The sequence below is a fragment of the Apteryx mantelli genome, chromosome 13 (assembly GCF_036417845.1).
Source record: "Apteryx mantelli isolate bAptMan1 chromosome 13, bAptMan1.hap1, whole genome shotgun sequence".
In the NCBI taxonomy this organism is placed as follows: Eukaryota; Metazoa; Chordata; class Aves; order Apterygiformes; family Apterygidae; genus Apteryx; species Apteryx mantelli.
The window spans coordinates 12,318,115-12,336,420 of record NC_089990.1 but is presented as its reverse complement, the minus strand read 5'-3'; the positions used below and the strand labels follow the sequence as shown (position 1 = coordinate 12,336,420).

Sequence of the window (18,306 nt, the reverse complement as noted above, 5' to 3'; positions counted from 1 at the left end):
ATTAATGCTTTCTTAGTTTCACTTCCTGCTATGTACATTTTATGACAGATTAAAGAAACTAAACCTGCCTTTTAAATGAGGTAATATCAACAATATACTTTTTTTACTTGTAATTATTAAATAAACAGATTTCTCAATTATTTTTTATTATTTAAAGTAAGGAGGAAATATAATTTTGAATGACTTGATCGTGTAGTTCATTATTCTTTCACATGAGAAGAACTGAGCTCAAGCCTAGGTAACAATAAAATAAATTGGTTATTATTATGATTACTCTCTCTCTCTCTCTCTTTTTTTAATTAAAAAGTGTTAGGTCAGGTAGCATCTAACTCTATTTATCTCCCATAGAGAGTCCCACACTGGTAACGTATTGAACGGATTTTAGAAAAGGCATTTGAAAAGGAAAATAAATACACAATATGCAACATTTTGTTGCTCATCTATTTCAGTTGGCCTAAAATATTAACAGGTCAGTCATAAAGCTCTGTAGATGGAAAACTCTTAATTGAAATACTGGAATGTGCCTTCTAAACAAGTGATCTCTTAGATACTCTTTGAATTAAAAATTCTAAAGCAGAGGTAGTCAATAACATTCTTAAAAAGATGTTTGTATCTTCTCCTCAAATAATTCATCATGGAGCCCTTCCCTCCAAATCTCATAACTGGGCATAACCCTACCTTTACCCAGACTTTTCAGCAGTCACCAACAACAGCAGTCTATTTTCAAAAAAACCAAGCTCTAAAGACAAGCCATCAGTAAGATTCATGTGGTTTAACATTTCATCTACTGATGGGAAGACTCACTACTGTATAAATGAAAATGAATCTAAAGAGAATTATATTAATTGCACATTATATGCTGATGAAGAAAAAAACCTGCAACCAACAAGAACACATGCTTCAAATTTTTCTGCTAATTGTGACACACGCTTGAATCTTGTATGGAAAAATCTATCATTGTGAAAATGAACACAAAAATTTGTAGCATTTTTTAGAAGGCCACAGAGTCAAGTGGCATAAAGTCTCTCTTAAATTCTAAAGGTAAAAAATGTTATACTTGCATCCATATAACTAAGACTTCATCTGTTGCTGACAGTTTTTTGTTTTTTTTAAAGGATTTCAGAAATATTTTGGGCTTTTGGCCCTTTAATTAAAGGGGTAAGAAAATTCCTGGCAGAAGATTTTATAAGAAAAATAATTTCTAAAAAAAAAAAAGAGAGAGAGAGAGAGAGAGCGCGCGCGCGCGTGCGCCAATATTTTGTCTTGAAGACTGCATGATCCTAGCTGGTTGGAGTGGGAGAGTAACAGTCTCGAGCTCTCAACAAATCTTAACTGAAGATTTACTGGAATGACAGGTATCTTAATCTTGCAGAATAAATGAAATGTGAAATTCTAATTTTTTTAAACTTAAAAATGTTCAGCAGCCAAAAAGCAGCCAAAGCAACAAAAACCTCTTTGTTGGTGCTATTTTAAAATTACGACATTGGGAGAAAATTCTGTTTTCTTTACTAGTAAGACTACAAGTATCAAGTTCTTTAGCCATATAAAAAGTGTAAAAGGAACATTTGACCTTTGATGTTTGATCCATTTGGAAACGGAGAACAGTATAACTTATTGCTATGAGAATCACAATAACATTTTAAATAAATAATTCTTGCATGTAAATTAAAAAAGACGTATTTAAATGCAAGAACTTTGTAGTATGATTCACAAACCAAACGAAAGACCACACAATTGTTATAGAATGAAGACAATGGACTATTTCTTTCATCTTCTGATAGTAGTAAGCTAGTATAGACTGTTTTCTCAAGCAGTAATGTGATAACCATGCAACAGAGGAATGACAAAGACACATTTTAAGTTTTTGTTTCAGAGTTGATATAATCAAAGAAAAAAATACAGTTAAGAACACATAAGATACCTGTACTTACAAGTATCCTTCATGCATGTCATGGTTGAGGAACACAACTCAATGACGCAAACTGCTGGTTGCCCTACATCCACTGGAGGCATTCTCAAAATGGAAACCTATCAAGCAGGAAGAGAAAAGAAAATTCTGAATATCAAACTACTTTAAAAAGTAATTTCATCTATACTGTATTAACTTGCACTGAAATATTGCAAACTGCAACTCTATTAATATACTATTAACAGTTCAAGTAAAATTGGCTTGGTATCCAGTTCAAGAAGTAAAATACAATATTAAAACACCCACAGAATATCTGGAATAGATAACAGATTTATGCTATCCAGGTATACATATACATGAACACACACATTGACTTGCAAAGTTACTTAAAGACAATCTTGTTACAAAAACTAAAGTTTTAATATTTCTATACTTTTGCAAAAATAAAAATTATTTGAACCTCAGAAATAATTACCAAGAATTTCATACCTAAATATGTTTATCGCCACAAACATAACTGTATTTGTATTTGCTCAGTAGTCTGCAAAAGTTTAACAATCCCATAAGCATGTATTTACACAACAGATGAAGAAAGCTCTAGAGAAGTAGTCATTGTCAACTCCGCTACATACAATCCATGATAGATTTGTTTCTTTTATGAAATGCAGAAACCCCCCCCCCCACCCATAAACAAGTCTATGTCAAAACAGAGTAACATGAAGGATCAGACAACCAACGGAATTCTGAGTAGAGATGAAAAATATCTGCAGACCTATTGATACAATCTTATTTTCTGGTTTATTAGTAACAGGATCTATGGGATCAATCCTGCTGGATACAAAAAAATTCTACTAAATGAGTAAGGCCACCTTTGTTAGGAAGGTTGATAGCATCAGAATGATCAGAAAACATCACATTGCAGCCCTTTCTAAAATGATGATTCTCAGCTTTTTATCTGATAACTGGTTTTCATCATAAGTCACAGAGAGTTTAGGAACTGCTGTTGGCAAGGGATTGCAAAATGGTTTTTGAACACTGGGCAGAGCACTCTTAGATGAGAACGAGCGGAGTACTTTCATGTGGGACTGCTAGTAGCAAGGCATAGGAAGAACAGACTTCTCTGCCATCTATATTCTTATTTTGTAAGTCCTGATTTAAAATATAAGAAAACAGGACATGACAAATTAAACAGAAGAAACTTTTTACACAGATTGCAGAACTTAATTTTAAAGGATATTTAAGAATGACAAAGCAGAAACATTTAAAGAAGGCTCTGAATGCATATGAATAGAATTTATGCTGTAAAAATGAACGCTAAAAAGAGCTTTGAACAAAGCTTAGACAACGCAATTAACAGTTAACAGAGTATTAACGGCAACAGTGTTAAAAAGCAAGTAAAACAGCAGCTTAGCAATTGTGTTAATTAGCATAGTCAACCAGCAAACAAGGAAACCCAAGTCACTGAACTAGAAGAGACACAGTTTTATAGAGACTAACGAGATAGATGATTGTCAGTAGAGTAAGCTGACCAAAAAGCTGGATTCAAGCAGGAACAAAAGCATGAATTAACAATTAAATATTAATACATACAATTCATAAGAGGTAAGTGATACAAACAGATGTAAGTGATACAAAATTGATATATACCTGCTGCTCTGAATCTGTTTTTAGTATGGACTGATCTGTAATGAGTACTGCTCTGGAGATCTGCCTGCAATTAAATAAAACAATTACGGCATTTCACAAAAACAGAAAAAATAGCAATTGGGATTCAGTGTTTTGGCAACACAAATTTAAACTTAATAATGTGTGAGTGTTAAATATATAATCTTTATTAATATGACTATGTACATATTTCCTTGAGCATATACTGTGAATGGGGTAATTTGCCTTTTGCTGAATTAGGTCCACCTCTGGAACATTAATGTAGTATATGCAATGACCAGAATAGATGACCAATAAATGAGTCGGTGCCATTATGTAAAACAGCCTGAATATCCTTCTGATTTAAAAATTGTTTTATTTATTTTATAAAGATTAGTAGTAGCACGTTATAAGACTTTTTTTGTTCCAAAGAGTACAGGACACTTTGGACTACAGGAAAATAAACTACAGTGGAGTTCATGAATTCAAGTGTCAAATCCTCTCTTGACTATGATTATTTCTGTGCTGCATTTGCTACTACAGTTTTGTCTTTATCTCATCTACAATATTTTGAAGACAAAGGCATTATATGTTCAGGGTCTACTGAAATGCTTTTGACCAAAAGCCAGAAGAGAGGGAAAAAAAAAAAAAAAAAAGAGAGAGAGCAAGAGAGAGAGCACGAGAAAGCAATGACTGTTAATATGTTTCTAAATCTGAAGGAATTTAAAGATAGAACAGCAACAGGCACCTCCATGTTCTAAGGACCTTTCAGCAAATATGAAATCCCTGATGTTGGGTATTTTCATAAGGAAAAGGGGACTATAATTTAAAGGAAGCCTAAATATAGGAGGCACAGTATGCTCTCAAGTATATACAAGAAAGAAAAACTATGCACAGAACTAAGTTGGTTGTACTACAAAGATAAAGCAGAAGGCAACAATCTCTTAAGTTTAACTTACAGGATACTTTACACGCTAGTATTTTAAAGAGATTTACTATGTTTATTATTTTACTACATACCTGTAACACACATTTTTACACGTGCTCTCTGAAAGGTAACTATCTTCCACAACAAAATAGTTGGCACTTATTCTTTGTCCAAAATGATCTAGGATAGCTTTGCATCTGTTAACAAATATTCAAATCAAAGTAAGAAAAGAAGGAATTCATCCATAAAAGTATTCATAATTTTATTAAGTTTTTGAAATTAAGTGATAAAATCATTTAAATATGTCAAATAAGTTATCTATAAATATTTAACATGCAAACCCTAAAATAACTCAACTGAAATTCATACAGAAATCTTAGACAAATACATCTACACGGTGTATACAATTCTTTGCTCTGAATTACACATAATGATGTTAGAAAATTAAACTGGTCAATTTATTATTAAAGCAAAATATAGGTTCATAACACTGGCACTTCACTGTACATGAAAATGGAATGTTTCCTGCCTCATGATACATGGATGATAGTGTGTCACAACACTTGAGGCCACAGTAATCTTTCACACTTTCATACATTTCAAAGTATAACATAACAGACTAGCTCTTATAAATGGGACAGAAATGCAAGTCACAGGAAGTAAGAAACAAAAACCTTAAACTGTGGGGAACAGGATTCAAATTTCAGATTTTATTGAGCAAAAAAAAAATCTGTATGAGAGAAAAAACTTGGTACTTTAATATGAAATATATGAAAAAATCAGATATAAATGAAACAAAAGCAAGTTGCATACAGATATTAAAAACTCTACTGCTGACTCCTACATGCTTTGATCTGTATTCTATTTAATTCTATACATCTTTCCAAACTGAAAAATTGCACACTTTTTAAAAAAAGGCCTATAGTTCCAAAGGGCACCTATTTATAAACTCAGTTTTTACTATTGTAAGTACAAACAAAATACATAGACTACAATTTCTTTCTTTATCACTTTTTTCCATATCATAAGAATCTTTAAGGCTTAATATTGAGTTCTAAAAACAAAACAAAAAAACCCCCACTTTTAAGGTTTTCTATAGTATCAGAACACTTATTGTAAAATGAAGTAACAGTAAGAAAAGTAAAGCAAGTCAGCTTTACTTCCCTTTCGCCTGATGTATATTTCAGTTGTTTTAATATACAAGATTCAAAACAGTAAATCCTCTCTCAGACTTCTACACACACGCACACACATACATACACAAAAGGAAACGAGAGAATGCCTGACATGGAGATTCCTTACAGATTTAAATGTATTTTATCACAACATAACATTATTCTTGTGCAGTAAAAGCTGACATGCAAATTATGCCTCAAGAATAAACAACATTTCTGTAACTTCAGGTTATTCATCAGCTTCTGTGAACAGAAGAAGCTACTGAACTAGAGAGGATGAAAATCAAACCTTAATAAATAAATGCAAGCAATTGCCACTTGCTTTTGTGGCTTTAGAATGTCACCCTGCTTTCTATGGTCTGAAATGAGAACGGAAGGAGGGCAGATGCAAGGCTTATTTAGAAATGTAAAAGTGTATTTAATTGCCATTAACTTGTTATAATACTAACTTCTAATACCGATTTCATAGCCATGGGTACTACATATGCAACTATATTCAAATTCAATAGAGAACTTGCAAAACAGTCTAAACGTCTAATGGTAGAAATGGTTTAAGTCTGTATGGGCAGGACTCCTCATGGAGAGCTTCAACAGCATTCTCTTCAACACGGGCCTCGCCTGCTACTTTCAGAAGTTTTTTTCTTAACGTTAGCCTAACTGACTTCATTCTCAAGCACTCATTTAAATACTGCAAATAAACAAGGAAGTCAAGCTGGTACAGTTCATAACGAATTATAACCTTCCTTATTGTTTATGAAACAGTTTCCGCTGCCCCCCCTCCATTCTGGAGGGAGAAAGGTTGATTAAATGTCATGTTGCATCACTTAAAGCCACCAAAAGCAACTACACGCTTTTTATTTTCCTGCTGAGTGTTGTTTCCTCCCCTTTGTTCAGGAATAGCTATCAGGTCATATGTTTGATAAGATTTTAAACCAGAAAAAGAGATTGTGCTTTTAATATCAGTCTCCACTTTACTTCAAAGGATGATGTTGAGAAAATTTCTTTCAAGCACTGCTTCCAAATATGGAAAACACTTATGCACTGACATTATCAGGTCTCTGTCATCTGATATGTGTTGGGACAATGAATCATACAGAACCCTCCATTGACCTTCTTTCAATGTGTCTAGATAAAAGGATGAAAATTAGAATCCATCTCCTTTCAGTGCCACAAGTTATAAATGTACTTTATAGGGCTCATTATCCAAACTAATGGACTAAGGGCGACATCCTTGAAATGGACTTACCAGCACTGACAAAGCCAGTATGCAATATTTCAAGAAAGATATGTAAATTACTATGTGTTTGCTATATCTTTTTATTACAGATATATAAATTTACATTTATCACATCTTTTCCATTTTTGAGACACAATTATGTGATTGGAAACATATTTAAACTGTGATCAACATAAAATGCCCACCATTCTTTTCAATGCAACCCATGTAAATTAAAATACCTTAAATTTTATCCGATAAAACCAAATAAGTGACTACTTACTACTAAAAAGTAGAAAATAATCATAAGTATATTCAATTTTCTTTTTCCTCAAGCTAAGCAACTTGATGTATTTTTTATTTTCCTAACAGAGCATCAGAGCTGTCAAGAGTGCAGGATGTTCTGCATATGTATTAAAACGCCAGACCTAACCTGATGTAAGCAAAAAAAAAATTAAATTCTTTAACTGGATTACTAAAAACCTTAAAAGCAGTATGTCTAAAAGTTTCCATGCATTTATACTGTCTTCCCTGAAACTCATACACTATAAAAAGGGCTACAGTAACATGATAAATATAACTGTGTATCTGGGACAAGTTCTACTGCTCTCTGAATACATAGTTATGGATAGTAAAAAAAAGTGAAAAAACAGTTCAGTTAGATAATGATACTGTTTCTTTCTTTTCTTGTGCTAGGGAGACTATTAGTCATGTCCAGAAAATGCCTGAAAATTCATTTTAGTAATATTTAGGGGACTTCAAATTAAAGTCTAAATGAACAAAAACAATTAGAAAATCATGGCACTTACCTATAAATACAAATTTTCCTTACATCTTTTAGAGCAGAGCATTAATAATATAGTTCACTAACTACAAGAAGATCTTGATGAAGTTTGGAAGCCTATGCAAGATGTTTATAAAATCGTAATGAACACTGCACAATTTGACTAAATTTCTACTGTTCAGAGATTAAAATATTTGTAATCAACAATGTAAGCTGTCCCTGCAACTACAGGTGGTCTGTGACAGAGAGACATAAATTTGTCTATTATCAATTACTATTAATGGACTGTTGACTCAAAAGCTCAGTAACTCATAAATATCCTCATTAACAATTTGATAGCTGATCTTTAGCAGGCAAAAGAGTGAGGCTCAGAGTCAAGAGGAAATTAGAGCTGGTGCAGGGAGGGAAATGCACAGCAAGGAAAAGAGGTAACACAGCAAAAGAAAAGGAAGGGAAAGGAAAGAAATTAGTGATGATCCTAACGACACACTGGTTAGCCTGCCAAGCTACATTGCAGTGAAAGACTTTTGGGAAGAAGTAAAAAGCTATACTACATTCTGGTGAGAGGAAACAGACAGAAAATAAAATACCTCTAGGAGGTAAGGAATATACTGGCCACTAGGTGTTTGTGCCACACATGTCAATACTTAATCATCATAGGCAGGCAGGCGGTTCAAAGCAAAAGGCAGGTGATTGGACAGGGGAAGCTGCATGGGTTGCACCGCCTCATATTCAGCAACAGATAATAGCATTATTAAAAAATTAATGTTTTGGGAATAAAAAGAGAGTCTGCTAAAGTCTTTTAAAAATACATCAATACTTCTGCACCTCAAAATCTATCCTGCAGTTTTAAGTGAAAACAGCATGAGTGAGCCATTAAATCAGCCTAATAGGCTAAACAGGGAGGCTTGAAATCTGCCAGGATCTCTGACAAACTTATTAGATCCAAAGCATAAAGGCAGTTTAAACAAAATGCAATACTCCAACTTACTTTCAGAAAACGTATAATCTTACTAAAAAAGATATTCACTTCTAGCATCCAGAAAATGTGCAAAATAAGCTGGAAATTAGGGGAACCAGGATCACTGATCAGTGAGAACTCCAGAGAGTGATGTTTGGAAGCTGTTAACAACTCAAAGTTTTGTCCCTCTGATATAATAACTAACTATTCAAACAACACTGGAAAACAAAGCTCCCTAGTATGAGTTCAAATATTACTGTTAAAGATACAGAGTTTATGAAAGGGACATAATTTCATTTGCATATGAACATGCACTTGGGAACACATATGACGAAATACTATCACACTTGCATCTCAAGGTCTAAAACTGTGCAATGAACTTCAGAACTTCAGCCAACCAAGGGAAAGAGAACCTGTTGTTTATAGAATTTCAGGAAAAACAGATGCTACTTGACCATGTCATAACAAATTTAGCTATAAATACCATGCTAAGAGAATCAACTTGTGCAGTGCAACTGGAAAGCAAAGATATTACACTGATAATTTAACTACTAATTTCCCTAGTAAAATATTATCACATAACCTTACTACATGTTTCCTAGCTTAATTTTCAAAATTTTGCACACAATATTTTGAAGTTTTCAATCACAAAAACTAAGCTGAAAAACCTCTTAAAAGAGCTGAAAGTATTATCACAGGCATTAGACTAGAAATTGTTAGAATGCATACAACAGAAACCATGACGATCTTCAGAGGTGTGAAAAATGCCACTATGGACAAAACTACAGGTTGATTTTTCTTTGCTCAAATTTAAGCCTGCCTACAGGCCTGATATTGCTGTAAAAGAATTTATTCTACGATAAGAGGGCAGCATAGTTTATGACAACAATCTACCTTAAAAACTCATTAAAGTCTTTTCTCTTGGAGTGACATGCATTATCAGCAAAGATTAATCTGATGAGTCTTTAGGTGAGCTCCATTTTTAAAAATGCAATAACAGAGGGCTTTGTTGTCATCTGATGAAAATCAATTAGAGTAGGTAAGGCCACAAGGAAAACTAACATCACTCATCACCAGCCCCCCGGCAGCTGAAATGATTTGTCTTCCAAGCTTGGGTGATCAGGAGCTGTAGTAATATCACAGGGAAATTAATTTAGTTTCTATATTCTAGACCCACTTTCCTCGTTCTGGAGGACCTATACACAAATTACTTTTAATCAAGGTTGATGTGTTATTAATACCAAGGAGGATCTTTGAAGAATCATTTTTTTAAAAACTGGCTTAATACATTTTTCATCTGTATTTTGTACATAAACAGAAGGTTACTTATATTACCCTTACCGTCCAGTTTCTTTGTCCACTACAAGGCACTGCACAGAATGGCGAAGACAATAGATACCACCAAATACAGCACACATCCTAGAACATATTAGGAAAAATAAAAGTTACTCTTATCATAACTGATTGTAAGCAATCTGAGTATTTGCAATAAGGCAAAGTACTCCGCACGTTGTAGTACAACATTTTTAATGACGTCTTAATCTCCGAAACAGACGCTCAAAATAAACCACATCAAATGGTTTTGTAAAGGATATTTTGTTAACGTTTTTTGTATTAGCATTTATCATAGCACTCTAATAGTTACATTAGTTTGGGCACTCATTTCTCTGAGGTGTCAGAGACTCCTAAGTCATTCAGTCCGGAAAAGCACCTATTTACTGAAGGTACACAAAATATCTGCTGACCACACTACATTTTACATAGCGTAGAATAATAATAATAATAATAAAAAAATACAGTAACCAAATTCCTAATAGACTTTTAAGTGTGATCCTAATTCAGATTTTCTCTCTCTACTCTTAAAAAACGTAGCATGGGAACTTTACTGGCTACAAGCAGCTTAAACTTTGGGGGCACTGGGAAGTGCCCCAGTTGAATGAAGACTTCTTGCAATCTATAGGTGACCTCTTCCAAGTACTGATTCCTCCAGGTTCTGCTTATGTTAAGCTATAGTTGCTGAAGATATTGTGTGGAATGATGATAAGAAATCTCCTAAGCAGAAGAATGAACGAGCTTCACGGGTCAGTTGTCTAAAAACTAGATAATTCTGTGCTATTCGATATTAAGTTTTCCACTTACAAGCAAATCCTAATACATAAGACAAGCAAAGAAAATTAAACTACCCCAAAGTTAGGCCAATACTACAACTCATCTGTTCTTAAACTACAGGGAGACTCAGAGTTCAAAGAAACTAAATTATGACATTTAAATATGAGGAAGTTATTTTTGCATATGTGTTTATACCAACTTTTACAAATAGTTTTTAATAAGAGATTCTGTAATAATCTGGTCACACTTCTCTACTTTGTCTTTGATGAAGTGCAATAGATAAAGTCGAGAATTACAGTGCCACAGCAGGGGTCAACAAGTCGAACTCATTATTGGATAGCCAATGGAACAGGTCTACACGAGAAGAGTACATTTTGCCACACAATTTGTGATATTGCTTATTGTATGAAGCAATCTGCTGCTACACCTTGCATGCTTTCCTGCCTAATAACACAGTGCTTCTACTCAGAGATATACACCTTCCACTCACCTCTGTGTTTCATTGCTGACTACTTATAACTAAGCATTCAAAAGACTTACCAGCTAAACTGTACTCAAATCTCACTATATTACATTCTAGTACAGTGAGTTTTGAATTACAAAGTTTCAAAATGGACTTACGGACCTCTTGAAGTTTTCAGCATTTTGAAAGATGTTTGTTGTCACAGTAAGCCACATGACTTTCATAACACTTCAGATGACTAGTCTTTTATATTTAGTTTTCAACGATCTGAGAAAACTTACTCATCTTAGGGTGATAACATAACACCTGGCACATTAAGATTTGCCTGATCCTTACAATACAATTTCAGGACTGGGCTGTTTGGGTGATCAGTCTTGGGAATCTTTAATTTTTCTTAAGACTCTCCAGTGGTTCCTTCAGATCAATCAGCTATCACCAACCTCTTATGTATTTGGAGGAGTAAGAAAAGAACAAATAAATTGTATATTTGTACAAACTGCATATTTTTTTCCCTGAGAGAGAACTGTTCCATCAGAGACAACTGTCAAATGCTACCCAGTGGCATTTGACAATTTTTCCTTTGCCCTACAAATTACCTACGAATTACCCTACCTCTGTTCTTTTTTGTGATCCCTACTATTCAAAAGAAAATAGCCTCTTAACAAGAAAGCGTAGAACAGTCTGCGGCACATTCAATACACTGACGCACTGTTCTGTTTTGCACCATATCAGAAAAGGATACTGTAAGTTTTCCTGAGTTCATTATTTGGCTGAGCTTTGGTGTGACCTAGCTTTTGAAGTTCAGCTCACAGGACAGACAGAATCAACACTGAGAGGTACAAGAATCAGAAAGCCATTTCATTAACAGAGTCTGCCTAGATACTGTATTTAAAATAAGAATATGTAATTGTTTTATCTCATAGTACAGTTCACACTGTAATTTAAAGGATTAGCATGACATCTCTAATACTCACCTAACACTAGCTAGGCATAAGACTAGCCATAGGAAAATCAGCACGAGAAAGGCAAGCTAGCTTGCTGGAATGTAGTTCTCCTAGGTTTCCTTGATTAGGATAGGATTTTCCTGTTTTACAAAGAAATTGCTTTTTTTTTTTTTGAATTTCAAAGCTTTAATATCTTTTCACAAATGCCAAGAAATTGCAAATAAAGTGCATGAATTTGAAAAAAGGAACAATATTTTTCTTTTTGTAACAAGGGAAAAAAGCCAACTCCTCCACATGTAAAAAAGGGATTTTCTTAACTGTTCTTTTTGTGATCAGTTTCCAGACCCATTTTTCAGATTCATCCTAAATTACAAGTGTACTAAAGTTAGAGAAACTCTATAGGAAATATACAGAAATAACACTAACGCGTGTTATGTTCTGATTTGCTGTTAAAGCTCAATTTTCCATAGATGAGAAACTAAAAGCAAGCTTTACCATATAGACCCTTTAAAAATATATTTACTTTCTCCTGTTTGAAATGATCCTTACCTTATTTAAGGAAAGACAGCAAATGACAAATACAACTAAATATTTCTGCAATACTGTATTCAGTGTGTGCGTACTATATATTGGTGCACGCGTCTCTTGTGTGCAAGAACAGCTCACGGTGTCTCCTTGTACTCTTGAACAAAAATAAAACAGATGAAAGCTGTAACCCATCCTCATTTCTTCTGCAACTCAATGAGCATCAACTAAACACTGCAAAAAAACAGGGGTGCAGAATAGATTGTGTAACTCATATTAACCTGTAATGTCTTAAAAGAAATACTTTATTACATGGCAAAAATAAAAATAAAAAAAACAAAACACCCCAAACCAAAAAACTGTTCTTCACTATAGAGTAAAGTAATTGTGCCTTCCTCTGTGACATGTTGACATGGATCCCACACTAGATGGGATCCCTGGCAAGCAACCTCGTCACTGAACTGGTGGGACTGAGAAGCTTCACCTGGCTTTATCCAATAGCATCTGAAATACTGCTCTACTTGATATCTGTTCCAACTGTTAGGTCAAAGCTGTTAAATAGGTAAGACAGCTTTGCTGATCTCAAAATCATTTGTGAGGTCATATCTGTTGCCTGTGCCTTGATGAAATAAACTACAATAATCAGAGGAAAATCTTATAAGATACCAGTAGGTTAAAGTTAACCTACTTACATTCCTTGCCACAAGAACAAGAAGAATCTAAAGGACTGGAGCCTGACAGAGATCCAAAGCATGCAACGTTTTCTGTGTACAGAGTATGACTTAAGGAAGACAAGAAATAGACAAGTTGACTGGCTCAAGGTTTCTCAGTCCATTTTTGGGTTAACGATATGAAACAGCAGCATTTGGAACACACAAACCTATGAAAATGTAGGTTCAGCAATATTAGCTTGCTGCTCCCTGATGCACACTGCAGAGGTAAAAGCAGCAAGAAAAGATAGTCCAAAGCATAAATGTGAAAAATGAAATGTATAATGATAATACTGTATCCCATGCATAGCTAGATCTCTTACTGGCACATAATTACACATAAAGCCTTTGGGGAACTTAAGATACATAACAGTAGTAAGGAGGCCAAATGCGTGAAACGGACCCATTTTTACTGGATCATCTTTTGAGCACTGCAAACTAGGCCAAAGTACTTCCAATAAAGCATGTTCTCAGAGACAAAGGAGATCAGACCCCAGCAAGGCCTAGGAAATGCTAAACTGCTCACTACTAATGGTCTCCTTTTTGAGCAAGTCTGTGGAAGGGTCCCTGCTCTCCTCTGTATAACAATTTAGCCAATCTATCAGAAACAGCTGGCATGCATATTGTTAGGGGAAGTAACTCTGGGTTTCCATGTAGTGTTTGACCATGATTATGGGATATGATCTCAGACCAGCTGAAAGACTGGTTATGCACATGGGGTGAGGGGGAAAAATGGTAATCCATAATACAAGCATAACCTGTCAAAGGAATCACAACTGTCAGTGCAACCTTAGAAAGTTTAGCCTTAAGAATTATTGTGGAGACCAAAAGAAAACAAAACAAAACAAAGAAACATTTTAACATGAAGATAGCTACCAATGAACTTTGCTCCAGGAGAAGCACAAACTCAACATCTACATGCTGATATTCGCAACACTACGCTTGGTATAATCGCTCATTCTTATACTAGGATGCGAGTTTGGATAAAGGAGGATCATTCCGTCCCAAACTAGAAAATTACAGTTTATGAAAAGGGCCTGCAAGTCTCACAGGTTCACAGTTCTAGAGTGCAAAGAAGAGGTGGAACAAATTAATCCTCCTTCCTGATGCTCTCATTAAACTTCACCTGTGCTACAAAAGGATATCAAAGGTCTGGTTTGAGGTACAAAGTCACACCCTTTCATTAGTTGATGAGGACACAAAAGTGTCTTTTGACACAAAGCTAAACTGTGTTACTTTCCTCTCACATACAGGAACAGTGGAATTCTTGGCCCCGAATTATTGATTCCCAGCCAGCTTCACGGAAAATGATTTCACTTTTGCAGAACGGGATAGGCAGCTACTAAGTTGAATGCAAGCAAAGAAGGGGCACAATAATACCCAAAGGGCCATGACGATAGTGATCAGCTCCACACATCTGCCAACCCTAGCATTCCAGCAGAGCTTGAGGTCCCGAGGTCTAGCCAGGCTTTCAACAATCAGCTTCAGGACAGAAGACTGCCCACTGAATGGAAGCAGGAACGCATAACCCCAGCAACAGCTGTTAAGGAACATGGTTTCTCTATACATAGTAACAACATACATGGAGCAGATGTTAATGGCAATAGATATATTCTCTTTATAATGGTTTTCAGTTTGAGAATAAATCTCAAATGTGACTTCTGTCAGTGTTCTCAATGGCTTTGAAATTCCATCAAGTGGTGCCACAGCGTTCGATGGCTCCTCTGTCACTTGTCCCGATTCAGTATATGGCTTATGGATTCCTTCTCACAAAAAGGCTTTTCTTATGCAAAGACAGCATATTTCTTCAAACGCATGTATCTCTACACAGTAGCCTCTCAATGTTGGCATTCAGTATCAAAGTCCATTTCTGTGCCAAACAACTCTTTCATATTGGGGTCCTTTTGATGTTTATACTGGGCATCACCTATTTGAGTTTCAAAAATTTTCTGTCCTCCTCCACTGCAGCATCTGTTCTTCATCTCCTCTAAACTGAGTATGGTTAGTAAAGGCTAGAAAGGAGTTTCAACCAAGTGTCCCACAACCCCTTTTCTCCCCCCCCCCCCAAAAAAAGAAAAACCTGGCATAAAACTTTAATACGTAACACTCAGCCAAGCAGAAGAGGGACCTACTTCTTTTTAGAGGAAAAGTACACAACCTTGTGCTGCTCACCAGGCAGATTCCCAGGTGGTCCATAATATTAAAAAACAAAGAAGTGCAATAAATATGTTTTGATACAAGAAAAAGGAAAGTTTCGCAGTTTTGAAAAGCTTTAGTTGTCGCTAGGATACGTGATATACTCACTAAGTTCCATCTTGCCACTACAAACAGGAAAAATGAACCGGAGAACATTCACATTATCTTCATTCCTTATGCCTTGTACAAGAATACCAGGCAATAATGTTGCATTTACAGCCTTCATAGATGAAGTTGAAAAAAACCTTTCAAACTTAACTTCCTAAAATGGGATCCATATTGGCATTCAAAAATTGAGTTCAAAGACAGTTAACACTACAAGACCTTTTAGAACACATGAATGATGTGGCATGGCAAACAACTAAGTGTGCTACCAGCTGACATCTCTTCTCAGTTCTACTCCAGAGTGCGGCAGTCTAAGGAAAGGCCAACAGTATCGCTTACTGGGCAAATGAGAAGATCCAGTCCCCGAGAAATATGGCTTCTACCCATGCAAAAGTAAGGAGAAGATATACCATGTTGTATCCCCCCTTTGGTTGTCCGGTTGTTGGTTGTTGAAGATGATCCAAAGGTTAAACATCCACTAAGGAATATTCTAGAGCCTTGGGCTATGGGTTTATTAAATCTGTAATGCTGCAATCAGTGGCTTCTAACCTGATAAAGCATGTGTTAGGATCTTCCAGACCAACTTAGGTTACTTTATTTCATGTGGCTTAACTTAAAAAAAATTAGAACTATTAACCTAACCAGAACTAAGATTCCTTTGCTAAAAATGGCATAAATTATATTTTTCCTTTAACTTCAACCACATTCAAGGACTTTTTGATAAATGCACTTTATTTATCCAGCATGCTTTGAAAGAATTTTGCTGCTTGGCTGCGCAAAAATGTGAATGACTTATTTTCAAGAGTAGCCTGCTATCCAGTGGAGGAGGGCATGACCTGTTTCCATAGTAGGCCAGCAGAAAACTTTTCTTTCTAAATGAAAATAGAAAGGAATTTTGATTGTATTATGTTAAACAATTACAAAGAGCTGAAATACCTATTAAAACAGCCTAGCATGAAAAATGACATGATTTGGAAGAACTTGCCAAAATTATTTAAATATAGAAATTGAAATATTAAACTAAATGGCATCCCAATAATTTATGACAAAGTAAAATCATTGTGTTAACATTAGTTTCATACAATAGACTATTCAAGAAGATTTGACTGTACTTGAAGTACAAGGCAACTCTTTGATACTATTAACCCTAAATGACAGACGTTTAAACTGATATTACTCTAATTAACTGGCTACTGCCTTCACCAATAATTCAGCTTTTGCTGAAAGATAGCAACAACACTGTACTCGGCTTCAACTTTGCCCTGGTGACATCAAATCATATTACAGCTAAATTAACAGTTGTGAAAATTTTTGGCCTGGTAGCCCTCCATCATATACAGCCTTTAAATGCCATTTCAGTTCCTATCAAGGCAGGAATCAGCAGTTGTAATTTTTAATACAGCTGCGAAACAATAGGACATATTAAGAGCTGAATTTTTGACAGCATATTCATGATGATTTATGAGTTTGTATATAATTTGATTATTCTATTAATTTTACTGATTACTGTTTCAGCTAATACAGTGAAGGTCACTTACAAAATAAATCTTCATTACATTTCACAGAAAGTAACTGCCTCCAACTAGTTGTTTTCTTTAATTAAACACTAATGTAACAAGAGTGAAAACAGGCTTCAGGGTTGCTGCATCTGTTGCTACAAGAGGAGTTTACTGCTTTGATGTAATGCTCCCCGATATTAATTGAACAAAAATAGAATGTCTCTCCATCTGACATCTTGATTTTCAACATAGAGATATCATAAACACCCATAGCTTACAGACTACCCTTAGTTCATTCTGAAACTACATAAAAGGACTGGAAAATCATATCACAAAGTATAGTTTTACACCAGAAAAGGTAGCTTTTATTTCTAGCACATGATTTTTTTTTTTTTTCTCCTTTTCCTAAAATGCATGGAGTGATTAATTAAAAAAATAGAACGGTCTTTTCCCTAATTGTATAGTCATCTATAGCAAAAACTATTTTCTTCCTTAAAGACAAATACTGCATGCACGGCACAGCAAGCTTTGGAGAAAGATCAAAGAAAAACATGCCAAGGGCCTGAATTAATGAATTGTCCTCTTTGAATTTATTTTTGCACACAGAGCAAGCTGTGTCCTGGTTCTTATGTTACGTTCTTTGTTTCCTGACAGTCCCAAGAACTTCAGCATTTCCTGCAGTATACTGTCGTATGTCCTAAAAACATCAAAAAGTAGAATACAGACAAATCAAATACAACTAGAATGGCTATGTTTCAGTAAAGAGATAATGAGTCTTCCTAACACAGAACACTCCCATATAAAAGTCGAATCTTAATATGTATACTGACCACCTGGGTGAAGATGAAAAAAGCAAAAGCCAGCACTGAAGAAATATGTCTCTCTAAAGATAATAACCACTGCCATCCAGAACTGCCCTGGCATTTAGGGAATTATTGGAAAAGATAATATATGACAATAAATGCTTAGGCAAGCAAATGAAGAAAGAGTCAAGTATTTTGACTTCATCCTGGACACTTGAAAATTTTACAGGAATAATGAATGCAAAGGTCCTGAAAAATTCTCTAATCAGCCTAGTTTATAAACCCAATTAGCAAAAATGGCTGTTTTAAAGCCACCAGAAAGTTCCTGCACAGTT

The 18,306-nt window shown here is 35.0% G+C and overlaps 1 protein-coding gene across 3 annotated transcripts in view; it reads right to left on the bottom strand.

Annotated features, from left to right (window-relative positions):
* CHM (CHM Rab escort protein) overlaps positions 1-18,306 on the bottom strand; it is a 78,839-nt gene that overhangs the window by 14,027 nt on the left and 46,506 nt on the right. For all 3 annotated transcript variants that reach the window (XM_067304144.1, XM_067304145.1, XM_067304146.1), the window contains exons 9-12: positions 9,959-10,036; positions 4,574-4,678; positions 3,557-3,620; positions 1,932-2,028 (exon numbers count right to left, since the gene is read on the bottom strand). In XM_067304144.1, the coding sequence (XP_067160245.1) occupies positions 1,932-2,028; positions 3,557-3,620; positions 4,574-4,678; positions 9,959-10,036 (344 nt within the window). The remainder of the gene's footprint in view (positions 1-1,931; positions 2,029-3,556; positions 3,621-4,573; positions 4,679-9,958; positions 10,037-18,306) is intronic.